This window comes from Leptopilina boulardi, unplaced genomic scaffold (assembly GCF_019393585.1).
Source record: "Leptopilina boulardi isolate dan_hultmark-lab unplaced genomic scaffold, ZJU_Lbou_2.1 LbouV2_302, whole genome shotgun sequence".
NCBI classification, from domain to species: domain Eukaryota; kingdom Metazoa; phylum Arthropoda; class Insecta; order Hymenoptera; family Figitidae; genus Leptopilina; species Leptopilina boulardi.
The window spans coordinates 1,495,528-1,508,389 of NW_026137866.1; the positions used below are offsets into that span (position 1 = coordinate 1,495,528).

At 29.3% G+C, this 12,862-nt stretch overlaps 3 protein-coding genes across 4 annotated transcripts; 2 read left to right on the plus strand and 1 right to left on the minus strand.

The window, feature by feature from the left end:
• Positions 1–426: 426 nt before the first annotated feature.
• Positions 427–7,851, plus strand: LOC127282934 (muscle M-line assembly protein unc-89). Its single transcript, XM_051307535.1, has 9 exons — positions 427–645; positions 848–967; positions 1,287–1,462; positions 1,538–4,877; positions 4,969–6,005; positions 6,085–6,491; positions 6,566–6,664; positions 6,756–7,058; positions 7,134–7,851. The coding sequence occupies exons 2-9, from the start codon at positions 882–884 to the stop codon at positions 7,218–7,220; spliced, it is 5,535 nt and encodes a 1,844-aa protein (XP_051163492.1). The 5' UTR covers positions 427–645; positions 848–881; the 3' UTR covers positions 7,221–7,851.
• A 736-nt stretch (positions 7,852–8,587) lies between these two features.
• LOC127282935 (solute carrier family 35 member C2) lies at positions 8,588–11,608 on the minus strand. 2 transcript variants are annotated; one of them, XM_051307536.1, is made up of 7 exons: positions 11,336–11,608; positions 10,920–11,088; positions 10,357–10,589; positions 9,987–10,274; positions 9,649–9,901; positions 9,398–9,573; positions 8,588–9,309 (listed from the first exon to the last, which is right to left on the minus strand). In XM_051307536.1, the coding sequence occupies exons 3-7, from the start codon at positions 10,564–10,566 to the stop codon at positions 8,962–8,964; spliced, it is 1,275 nt and encodes a 424-aa protein (XP_051163493.1). In that variant the 5' UTR covers positions 10,567–10,589; positions 10,920–11,088; positions 11,336–11,608; the 3' UTR covers positions 8,588–8,961. The 2 variants fall into 2 exon arrangements, with proteins under 2 accessions (XP_051163493.1, XP_051163494.1); XM_051307537.1 differs by lacking the exon at positions 10,920–11,088.
• Positions 11,609–11,685: 77 nt separating this feature from the next.
• Positions 11,686–12,851, plus strand: LOC127282936 (NTF2-related export protein). The gene is made up of 4 exons (XM_051307538.1): positions 11,686–11,852; positions 12,151–12,237; positions 12,343–12,487; positions 12,559–12,851. The coding sequence occupies exons 1-4, from the start codon at positions 11,844–11,846 to the stop codon at positions 12,726–12,728; spliced, it is 411 nt and encodes a 136-aa protein (XP_051163495.1). The 5' UTR covers positions 11,686–11,843; the 3' UTR covers positions 12,729–12,851.
• The last annotated feature ends 11 nt before the right edge of the window (positions 12,852–12,862 follow it).

Consider the following 12,862-nt stretch of genomic DNA (forward strand, 5'->3'; position numbering starts at 1 on the left):
CTTCAAGTTCACCTTGAAACATTGGAATGTAATTTACGTGTAACTATGTAAAATTTTGAATTTCCCGCCTCAAAACGTAATTTACGTAAATGTTAACCTTTATTTTTTTAAATTTTCACTTATAAAAAATGCTTTTAATGCTTCAATTTAATTGTTTAAAATAATTAATTTTAATTTAATTATTTTAAAAAACAAAAATCTCGTTAAGTTACTGTATTTTACGTAAATATTTTAACGACATTTACCCTTGTTCACCTTTAACTTAAAGGTCGATTCATATTTGCAATGTTTTTAAATTTCCTCGGCTGTCATTTGTTTTGAAGAATTTTACCATGAAGGACATTTTATCCAAAGGATCCCAAGGATACAAAACAAGTTTTGTATCCAATTCTCTATTTATCTCTGCTTAGTACACCCTTAAAAACTAGATGTCGGTGTCCTATCCCCAGGAATTTCGCGTCTGTGCACAACCTAGTCTCAATTTGCTTGATGTTGGAATAAGTTTTGTGTATAAAGGATAAAGTGGGAATTGGGAAGGGAACAATTTATAAACAATCCCCAGCAGCCGACTGTTTATTATAACAATAGTGCACAAGTTTTTTATTCATTGATTTAGATATTTTAAATTATAAGGACCAACTTAAGGTTGGTGCATCTAAGGTGCATCTCGAAACTATCCTCTGCTTTTTTTTTGCATGCTGAAACCTGCAAGCCATTACCTTTTTAAAGAATAGCACGTATCTTGTATTTGTTCCGAAATTAATTTCAATAAATTAACAATATATTGTTAGTGTTTAGTGTATTGTTTAATAACTCGCTTGGAGCATAATTTTCTCGCCTTTTTAAGACCATCATGACCAGATAAGTGATGAATTTTTAAAATGGTATTGAGTCGAAATGATAAAAGGAAAAGAAAAGAAGGAGATCTCGTGGACCTCATGGATCCATTGTCGGATTCACCAAAAAGGTAGGTTTTAATTGTTTACCTTGCGCTCATTTTCAATCAGTCTTTAAAACTAAACAAATAAAAGTGTTAATTTTTTTTATTATTTAATGTCCATCGCTATAATTAATTATGTGTTGACTAATTTTGAAAATGAGTTTTATTACTCTGTCAGCATTGGCTCTCGGCTTTTTTAATTTTTCTCAGGCAATTTAAATAATATTTTATTTTGTCCTAGAAAACTCAGTGTTACATGTTTCTTATTATGTGCCAATAATAATTTTTATAAAAAATGAATTAATAATAATAAAAAAAAAATTAGAATAAAGTTACGTTTTTTCAGAACCAAAATTCATGCACAAAGAAAATTTGCACAGGGAGCTGCAACATTTTACAGTCCTTCCACTACACCTGTTAAAGAAAAGGAGAAAGAAAAATCAAAACCAGCTGCTATTAATGAATTGATAAGTCACAAGCGACCGAATACAGAAGATTTTCTGACATTTCTATGTTTCAGAGGTATCAGTTTCTTATTCAATATTCTTTATCAATTATTGATTTATTTTTAATGTATTTTATTCTTTTTCTTTTCAGGAACATCTATATTACCATCAAGTTTGAATTTTTTCAACGTTTGCGCAAAGAAAGATAAAGGCGATTTAAAATCCATCAAAGCTTCAAAGGCGAGTCCTTCTTCCAGTTCGAAACCAAGACCCACTGATTCCGCAAAATCTGATCCGTCCCAAAAAGCAACTAAATCAAAAAATAATGTGTCCGTTAAAAAAGAATTTCCCAATGGATTAAAAAATACAATTAAATTTAAAACGAAAACGTCAACAGTACAAGCGCTAAAAAGAAAATATCAAGAACAGCGATTGGCGAAGCAGCGAATTAAAAATAAAATCAAGACATCATATGTGATACGAACTCGTTCGAATTCGGAGAAAAATGTCGAAAAATCATTGAGCAAATTGTCATCGAGAAAATTTGTCACGAAACCAGAAAAAAGTAAACGACATGGTCTTCGTAGTGGCGGACTCATTGAACAGGTTTGCAATCCGAAAATTATTCCCAAAAATAAACGATCGATAAAACCACAGAAAAAAGGATTTGGAAAAAATAAAAATAATTCAAAGGATGATTATCTAGATTCGGATTCAGGTTCAAATGATGAAGAATTAAAATTGGCACAAAATAATAAGAAAATTGGAAAATCAGTGCCAAAGAAAATTTGCACAAGAAAAACAGAATTACGTCGAGTGACACGATCATTTGTTGAAACAAAATCGACGCAAAATCTTTCACGAAGACCAACAAGAAAAACAAAAGAGGCCGCTGCAGTTTACATGGAAATTTTGGGCCGAAAACTAGTCAGTCCCGATTTAGAGAATGACGACGATATTTCACTCGATAGTTTTCCCGAATTACCAAATTCGCGACGCATTTTAAAAGAGGAATTTGAGATCAAGGAAAAAGTCAAACAGAATGCAAAATCAGCTGCCAAAGAAAAGGAAATCAAAGTCGAAAGTACTGTCAGCAGCAAGAGAATTGACAAACTTCGAACTGTCAAAACTGTTTTAAAGAGTAAACGAATAGTAAAAGTTCATAAATATTGTGAACTTGAAACTGACGAGGAGAGTGAAATTTCGTGTGATAGTGAAAAAAGTGGCAAAACAAGACCAATGACTCGACGAAGTTTAAATAAGACAAATAAACCCGCGAACAGAAGTTTAAGATCATCGTCAAGAAATCTTTCCGTTAAAGTTCAAGTTGAAAGTTGCGAAGTTCGCAAGTATATAGGCAAAAAGGAAGTTAAAAAGGAGAAAATTGTATTGAAGAGAAAACGCGAACAGATCGAAGAAAAGAATGTGGATAAGAAAGAGGAAACTCCAAAAAATGAAGAAACACAAGATATTGAAACCCCGAAGAACAAGAAGGAGGGAAATTTAAAGAGTGATATAGATAATAAAAAGAATGATGGCAAAGAAGAAATCAAGAAGCTCAAGAAAGTTGAGGATAAGGAAAAAGAAATTAAAATCGAAACAGACGAATTAAAACAGGAAATTAAAAATAGTGAAAAAGATATTAAAGAAGAATCCGATGAAGAAACACTTTGTTCACTTCTCAGTAAAATAAAACGAAAACGTGAATCTGATGATGAATTGAGTAAACCAATTAAAATTCTCAAAGAGGTAAAAGACTCAAAAATGTCCGATGACGAGGAATCATTCCGTGGATTCACGAAAAAGGCAATTTCAAAGGTACTAGATACATGTCAATCTCATGTGAATTCAAATCTTTTAGTAACCGAGAGTATTGAATCAAAATCCGTTCAAGTCTCATCAATTTCCCCCTTGGAATCCACTAAGGACTTGGACAAATCTCAAAATCAAGAAAATCCCACAATAATTCCATTCGAGAAATTAATTGTTATCGAGCCAAATGAAACACTCGAAAAAGATGACGTTGAAAAGCAAGATCAAAATACAAACAAGCCGGACAATGAAATCAAGATTATTGACATGCCATCAACAACAACTGTTGGCCGAAAAGAACGTGTCAACATGTCAGCCGAACAAATTGAAAAATGGCTCACTGAGAGTTCCATTGCAAAAGAAGAGAATAAAGTCGAATTGGACACAACTTACAATTACGAAAACACAACTGAGAAGCCAAAAGTCTCTCATCATTTATCAATTTCCTCAAAAATACAACATCTAGTAAGACCAGTTAACGTCACATTAGCTAAACTTCACGATAAATCGAAAGCACAAAAAATTGTACTTAATACACAAACTAGTCCCATTAAACCGAGTAGTTCATTAATTGTAAAAAACAAAGAAAGCGAGCCAAAGGAACAAACAGCAATGAACAAAATTTCAAATTTAAAAACGAACAAAGAATCGCCAATTGTCGATGATGATATTGTTTCCAAATCGGATCAAAATTCACCCGACGATACACCATCATCGGAGAAAAAGTGTCAGGATAAGAAAATTCTACCCCAACCGAGGAAATTGTTCCTACCAAAGGTTAAAGAGCGAAAAGTCACGACACCAAGTGCAAATGCTTTTTCACCTGAGAATGAAAGTAGCGTTTACGCATTCGAAAGTGACACGGAAACACCAATCAGCACGCCATTTCGACGAAAAAGCAAACCACCATCGCCATCGAACAAACTTCAAGATTCCAATAAAGATTGTACTGAAAAGAATGATGTTCAATCTCCCGAAATTGATAATAAAGTTGCCGAGAAAAAAGAAGAGTTAAATTCCACAAAAATCAATACAAACGATTTAAAAGGTTTTCCAAATTTAGCCAACATACAAGTCCTTTCACTTGATAAATTAACGACAAATTGGAGTAATGTCAATTGTAGTGCATCCATTGCCGTACAGGTAAATCTTGACGATCAAAATCAAAAGACTCAAAATCCAGATGACGATAATAGTCAACAAAAAAGTACCGAGATATCAACACAAACTGAAGGATCAAATGACAATGATGACGATAATGATGGACAACTATTTTACATTCCATTGCAAGCGGTCACAAGAAATGGATCAAATTTGGTGCAAGGTCAACAATTAATACAAGGAGTTGCTGTTAAATTGGGAACCGAGGGTCCAACAGGACCTAATCAACGTGTTTTATTGAAGGCGAAACTCGTGACAAAACCAACATTAACCGTGGCACGTGTTCCTCCAGTTGGAACAGTTCAACCAACAGCACGAGCGCCGCCAATTGCCTCTACTTCCAGCGCTGAAAATCCAATCGCATCGACTTCGTCATTAATTTCAAATTCACAAATTCTTCCAATTAATAAGGATTCTCAAAGTACAAGCACTACCATCGGAACGGAGAAAATTGCCAAAATCACAAAAGTACCGCGTGAGCGAAAAATGTCAGTTGAATCTGCTAAACTTGGAAAAAGGTAAAATAATCTTGAATAATAAAATAAAGATAGTTTTAAATTTGGCTAAAATTTTTTTATAATTGTAATTCGTAAAAAATTTTAATTTCAGATTCCAAGGCAAGTCAAAGCAGAAAATTGTTGAAGTTTGCACGCCAATAAATACGACAACATTTCCAGGGACAAAAGATCCAAATGAAGAGGCACGCCTCGTGGAAGCACCGACATTTCATCCATCGGAGAAAGATTTTCAGGATCCTCTCGAGTATATCGATAAAATACGTCCGATTGCTGAGAAATTTGGCATATGTCGCGTAATTCCACCTCCAAATTTTAAACCTGAATGTAAAGTATCGGACGATATGCGATTTACTGCCTATAATCAATATGTACATCGAATGCTTCATCGTTGGGGACCCAATGTCAAAGAAATGATGGCAATTCGCAAATATTTGGCAACACAAAGTATAACATTGAATCATCCGCCCTGGATCGGTGGAATGGAAGTTGATCTTCCTCATTTATACCAAACAGTTCAAAGTCTTGGTGGCTTGAAGGAAGTTATTGAAAAGAAAAAATGGCAAAAAGTTGCCGACGGAATGAAAATACCACGATCTGCTCAGGACCGCGTTACCAAATTGGATGATATTTACTGCAAATATTTATTGCCATACGATACACTTTCGCAGGGCGAAAGGGACAAATTATTTGAGGAGGTAGAATTAGAATGGGCAAATAGAGAAGCCAAAGCAATGTTGAGATTGGAGTCACAGTCAAATGATAATGATGATGAGGAGGATGATGATAGCTCGGAGGAAATTGAGGAATGTATCGTTAAAGGACGAAATATGCCGCTTAATGCATTTTATCGAATTGCGAGGAATACACAGAGAATGTGGTTCGCTGATAATCAACGATCGTTGAATGAAATTGAAGGAGCCTCAGCGTCTGAGGTTGAAGCTGCATTTTGGAAACATGTCACTGAGAGAAAACGTCATGTTTGTGTTCACGCGGCCAGTATTGATTCCAGTGGTCGTGGATTTGGATTTTCCGTCGCCAAGAACAGTCCCTTTGCACGACATCCTTGGAATTTAAAAGTTCTCACCAATAATGCTGGATCTGTGCTCAGAGCATTGGGACCATTAATGGGTAAATTTCGAAAGACTTATTAATATTTTTTCATTCTTTTTTTTTTGTGAGCAAAATATGAATTTGATTATTTTTGTAGGTGTGACAGTGCCGACACTACATGTGGGAATGTTGTTCAGCGCTTGTTGTTGGTATCGTGATCCCCATGGACTGCCTTGGATAGAATATTTGCATACTGGTGGGAAAAAAATTTGGTACGGCATTCCCGATGAGCATAATAATAATTTTAGAAATGCACTTGCAAAAATGGTGCCACGATATTGCAAAAACAAAACTATTTGGCTACCATCTGATACTGCCATGGTACCACCAGAATTGCTCGTGAAAAATGGAGTTCCATTGTGTCAAACTGTTCAGGAACCTGGACAATTTATTGTTGTATTTCCAAAAGCATTTACTTCTAGCATTTGCACCGGATATGTTGTCTCAGAAAGTGTTTATTTTGCTCAATCACCTTGGCTTGAAGCCGCAGAACAAGTTTTCAAGGTTCGCATTTCTTACAATCAAATAATAATATATAATTTTTGAATAATTTATCTTTTTATTTTTGTTTTTCTCAGGATATACAAGATAGTTGCGAACCATCTATATTTTCTTTGGAGAAATTACTCTTCAGTATTATTAATGATTCGAGGTCACATATTGAAGTTTTGAAACAGGTAAAATCTCATTTTGTTTCTTTAAAAATGAGTATGTTTTTTTTACTATCAGAATAATATATGGGAATTAATAAAAATTATTTTTTTTTAGATATTGCCAACAGTAAAAAGAGTTTGCGAGAGAGAAATTGATTTTCGTAGGCAATTGAAAGGATTGGGTTTGACTAATACGGAAAAACTACCAACGCCTGAAAGTTGCAAAAGAGGAAAAAGCAAGAAAGTGAAAGAAGAGGACGGTGATTTTGAATGTGAAACTTGTCGATCTAATTTATTTGTCTCATTAGTTAATAATTCTCAAGATGATAGTATGTATTGTCTTCCACACGCGATTCAACTTTTAACTAGGAAAAAACAGATAATGAAAAATTGTGTTCTTATGATTACATATAGTGAGGTAAATATTCCAATTGATTTTAATTAATATTAAAATTAATTGTACGTAAATAATAATTTAATTTTTTTTGTGCAGGATGAACTGGATGATTTAATTCACAAACTAGAAGACAGAATTGAAGCAAAATCCAAGAAAAATTACTCATTTAAGCAAAATAAGTAGAAATTTCTTTTTAGACATTAATTTTCAGATTGCAATTTCTATTTGCCTTCTATTAAATATGAAATTGTCGAAAGTTTTCAAGTTGAAATTTTTCCATAGACTGATTGAAATTGACTGGGAAATTATGTATATGGATATATTAATTTCATAGTCTATACAAAACTTAGAATTAGTTTTTAATTGGTGCCAAATGATTGAAATGAGATTATAATCGTAATCAATATATGATTATACTTTTTCTAGTATATACTTTGTTGTATATTTTAGAAAATATTAACTGATAGAAATTTAAAGAAAAGAAGTATTCATAGTAAAGAAAATAGCGAAAGTATTAATGCATTCGAAACTTATTGGTTTCGAATGATGTATCGTAGTGTGCCTGCAATATATATATATTATATATATATTTTTTTTGTCAAAGTAGAGAATTTATGTAAGATTTTCCATGTAACTTCTCAGTATCGAGTCACTGCCGTGTTTTTTTTTTTCGTGTGCTTTACCAAAGGACAGCCTTGACTTTTTTTAAGGCTGCAATAACAAAATAGTAAATTGTATAAATAGTATAAATAGTAAATTGTATCGAAATTGTAAGAACCTTTTTTTCCTCTTGAAATATATGGCCTTAAATGTTTTACAATGCATTAATTTAATTAATATTTTAATAGAAATTTACTCTTTAAATATAAATGAAATCTAATTACGAATAATGTAGGTGTATGAAATAAAAAGAAAAGAACATTATAAGTGACAAAAATGTATTGAAACTTTCAGTTCATAAAAATATGAGGTAGTATTATTAAGAATTAGAAAAAACATTCATTCATATAAATCAATTACTCAAAATATTTCCATTCATTCTCAAAAAAAAAAAAAAAAAATTATTTAAAACTTTGTAAAGTGTGAAAAATTAATATTATTTTTTTTTTTTATAATAAAGAAAAAGACTTTTTTTCAGTCTTGCAATGTATTTATAACAAACGTACGTATTTAATTGTGTTAAATTGTATAATTGTATTCAATTATTTTTCTTTCTTATTTTCGAAACATAATTTAAATATTCTACAAATTTGTAAAATATCTTTAAATATTTACAATATTAACATCTAGTGAATTTATATTCGTTAAAATTTATATCAAATTTTTTTTTACACAAATCTATAATTTTATAAACATACAAAATAACAATTTTATTATTAATTTTAATCAAACTAATTGAATTTAAATTAAATTAATTACGTTTTTTTCCGGATTCAAGAAATTTAAATCTAAATTGTAAAATAAACAATATACAATAATGACTGTTAATAAAATATAAATATATATACAATAGAAAAAAATTAACATAAAAAATTGGTAAACTTGGAAAGTAATATGCAATAATATATTATGCAAGATTTATGGTAATATTGAATTATATCAATAATAAAAAACATCAATGAAATAAAATAAAAATTTGAACTTAATGAATCTTAAATTCATTGCACATTACGATTTAAATCATCCATGGCGCATTGACTTTGACTAGCAAACCCTTTGGATAACGTGCAATGAGTTATAAGAATAGTTTCAAGTCTTATTATGACTGCAATATTGACTTCTTGATGGCAACAGTTTTTTTTTAACTTACAATGTAAAAAGTGAAGTTGAAATATTATCATAATTAATGGAATGTTTCATAAAACATCAATTTCATATTACAAAAATAAAAACAAACAAAATTAAAATCCGAAGAACCAAATTACTAATCCCTATGTTTTAAAACTTTCAAAACAGACTCGGCACCTGAATCCTTTTCTTCTTCTTCATCCTCAGAACTGAAGTTTGAGTTTAATAAATTACTTAATGATGTCGATTTTTGCATTAATAATGGACAATTAATTTGTGTTCCCTCTTCGGAATTTCCGTCAATGTTCATTATAGAATTTGTCTGCAATTCTGCATTATCATTTGTCTCCTTTTTTTTATTTTTCATTTTGTGAATTACATGGAGAATTAATCCACAAAGGCACATGACCAAACCGAAAAAATTAAGACTACTATTTAATCGGTCTCCCACGTATAAAAATGCTATGACAAAAATACTAAATTCCTGGAAAAAAATAATAAATTAAAATTTTTGAATAATAATTTCTTTTAACAATTTTTAAATTTTAAATGAAATTACTTGTAAAGTTTACCTTTAATATTCCAATAATGGAAAGTGTCAGACTAGAAGTGTAAGTGACAACCAAAAATTCAAAAATTTCCATACAAAAGGCAATAATTCCTCCAATCATTACGTATGTTGTCGTTAAATATATCGTATTAAAATCTTTCCAATCTGTCGCGTACAACCCGTTGTAAATTTTTACATCTAAATTTTCATAACATATTATTATTATATTAAAGAAAAATAAATGGATTTTTTAAATATAAAATATTAATTTACCCTCTATTACACAAGTTACAAATATAGTGGATATTAATATCCAAGGTTGCATATAGTACATCATATCTATTGGATTTTTGAATCCAAGTTTCGTTTTTTGCATTACTAATTGAGCCAATGTCCATCGTATTCCCGAAGAAAAAGATGCAATAAGACAAAATGTAAATCCCAGTAAATGAAAACTTGTTGATTCATATGTAAACATTATTAATCCGCCTGAGATCATTAATACTATAAAAAACATTGATGCTGACTGAAATGTAAATTTTATTTATTAATAATTATAAGAACTTATTTCTTGAGTTATTAATTTATTATTCTTTTATTCAATAAAATACCTTTTTTTCAAGCTTGAAAAGAACGGCGAAAAAGAGAATGAAAATTATTGACGTTGATTTTGTCATTGTGTATAAAGGTACAGAAATAAATTCAAGTGATTTGTTAGAAAGTCCAACATCAATTCCAGTAGCAAATCCTGGAATAGCAAGTGCCCAGATAACAGTTTTCCATGGCAATCTTATTGGCTGGCGTTCTTTGTAAAATGTTCTTCCACAATTTATAAATGCACATAATACGTATTTTAATAATGAGTGAATTACCACAGTCGAAAGAGGATAATTGAAATCCTGAAACAATTTTAATTTTAAATTTAATTTAATTTAAATTATAGTTTAACTATACGATAAACATATAAAAATTTTCACTTACGTAAGTTTTGAAAAGCCATTTTTGATAGAACGTTAGTCCCATAGACAGAACAAAATAGGGGCATATTATTATAATCAATAAAAATTGATTTTGTGGAAAAATTAACTGTTTTTTCGACGAAGTTTGAAGATTTTTGTCATTTTGCAAAAAGTATTCGATATTCTCGACGTCATCTCTTGCAATCTCATATTTAACATTGAATCTTGGCATATTTCATTCATTTGTATCAAATACTGAAAAAATTACAAAGTCAAAGAAATAATTCCTTAAATATGTAAAATTATACAGTACAAAAGGCTTAAAAGCGATCAATAACAAGAAAGATATGAAAAACTCGCAAGCATATGTTCAACTTGATATCACAAAAATTTTACTGATACGAAATTAAAAAAATAATCTTTTATTTATAAAAATGGAGTACAATCCAGTAAAATCAAATTTATCTTTGTAATGTATTTAAATTAAAGTGAAAACGATTAAATTAATTCACTTTCTTTTTCATGTTGATGATTAATATATTGAAATTTATAATAATTTTTTTTAATATATACGGATACACTTACTGAATGCAAATTTTTCGCTCATTTGAAATCTTCAAAAACGTGTTAATTTAAAACGAAGAAGGAAAACGAAAATTTATTATACATTGTGTGTTGGAGAAGATTAAAAAGATAATCTAAACATGCCACCTGTTTGACTAAATGTCATCTTGACATTCTGCACAAGTCTAGACTAAAAATTTACTTATTTAAACATTTTTTAAATTGATTAATGATCCTTTGATAATTTGTTTTTTGAACTTAAACATTTGTTATATAGATTTTAGTAATTAAAACTATTATTATGAAAATATATAAAATATCAAAATAGTATAAACACCATATGTAAACATAACCTTCAAATTAAAGGTTTTACAAATTTTATTATACAAAAATAATAATGTTTATTATATGAAAGTAATTTACATTTTTACACTAACCATTTAAAGATTTTAAGAAGTAAAAATCCATAGTTGTAAAGAAAAAATGGATAAAGTTTAACCAGTTTAATTTTGGGATTGTTTTTTTGACACACACACACACATTCGTATACACATCTATACATACATGTCACTTAAAAAATATTTAGTTTTAATGGAATATTTAGTTTTGAATGTGTAACGGTCGGAACTTTTCATTTTTATAACTTTCCACTCAGATAATTATAAATAGTATAATTATTTTCGGTTGCAATATGAACAATAGTTTATTAAAAAAAAGGATTTTTAGAAGTTTTTTTTTTTTAAAAAAAAGCGCAGTAGTAAGGAACCAATGAGAATACAGATCTTGGCGCATGTGCATGTGGAGAATAAAGGACTAAGGTTATGTTTATGTTTAAAAATTAAAAAAACAATTAAAATTAGTTTCTTCTCTGGTTACTACGTATTTTGACAAATCTTACAGCGATTATTTTAATTTTTTTGCCAAATTTGATATTTATTGAATACAATGGAAGACGTAAGTTAATTCTAAGAAATATTTATTGCTATACAACAATGAATTATTGTATATAAATCTTGAAAATTTGTAAACCTAACCTAAAAATATATAAATTAACAATGTTATTTATATAATTTATTAATATAAATGATGCGATTGTAGATGAAAGTTTTATATTATTTAAAATTGTGAATGAAAATATTTTGTTTAATACAAATAGTTATCTATATTTTTTTTGTAAGTAAATCTAAAATTTTTTTTTGTTCACTTTTTTTTTCATTTTTTCGAATTAATAAATAATATTTTGTTATTCTAGGAAATTAGAGAAAAAATTGATCAAGCATGCAGAACAGGAGAAGAATTTACAAAAGTTTATTATGAAAGTTTAGATAAACGAAGACACGTAAATATTTTTTATTTCATTGCATTTCGATTATATATAAATTTAAAATAAAATAACGATTAAAGGAAGAAATAATATCTATAATTAATCTAATTAATTTTATAGCTCATTTCAAAACTTTACCTGGATACAGCTACTATGATATGGAATGGAAATGGTGTCGATGGAAAAGATGCAATTCAAAAATTTTGGATTGAATTACCATCTTCGGATCACAATATTATCACTCTTGATGCTCAGCCAATTACTGGTAAATAAGAATATTTTTGTAATTTAAAAATATTTTTTTTCTGTCTTATTAAGACAATGTTTTATTTTTAGGACCTGCCGTTGCGAATCAATTGACATTTTTGTTAAAAGTTAGTGGAATGGCTAAATATCAAGACAAATCACCGAGACCATTTAATCAAAACTTTTTAATAACAGCAATAGGAGATAAGTGGAAAATTGTTAGCGATTGTTTCAGAATGCAAGAAGTTATTGATAATTAAATTAAATTCAATCTTTGTGTTACAGATTAAAACTATAGATTTTAAGATTATGCGAATTAATAAAAAAGAATATGTATTTTATTTACAAATAATTTTGAAAATAATAAATCATTATTTCCTCAATTATTGTTTTT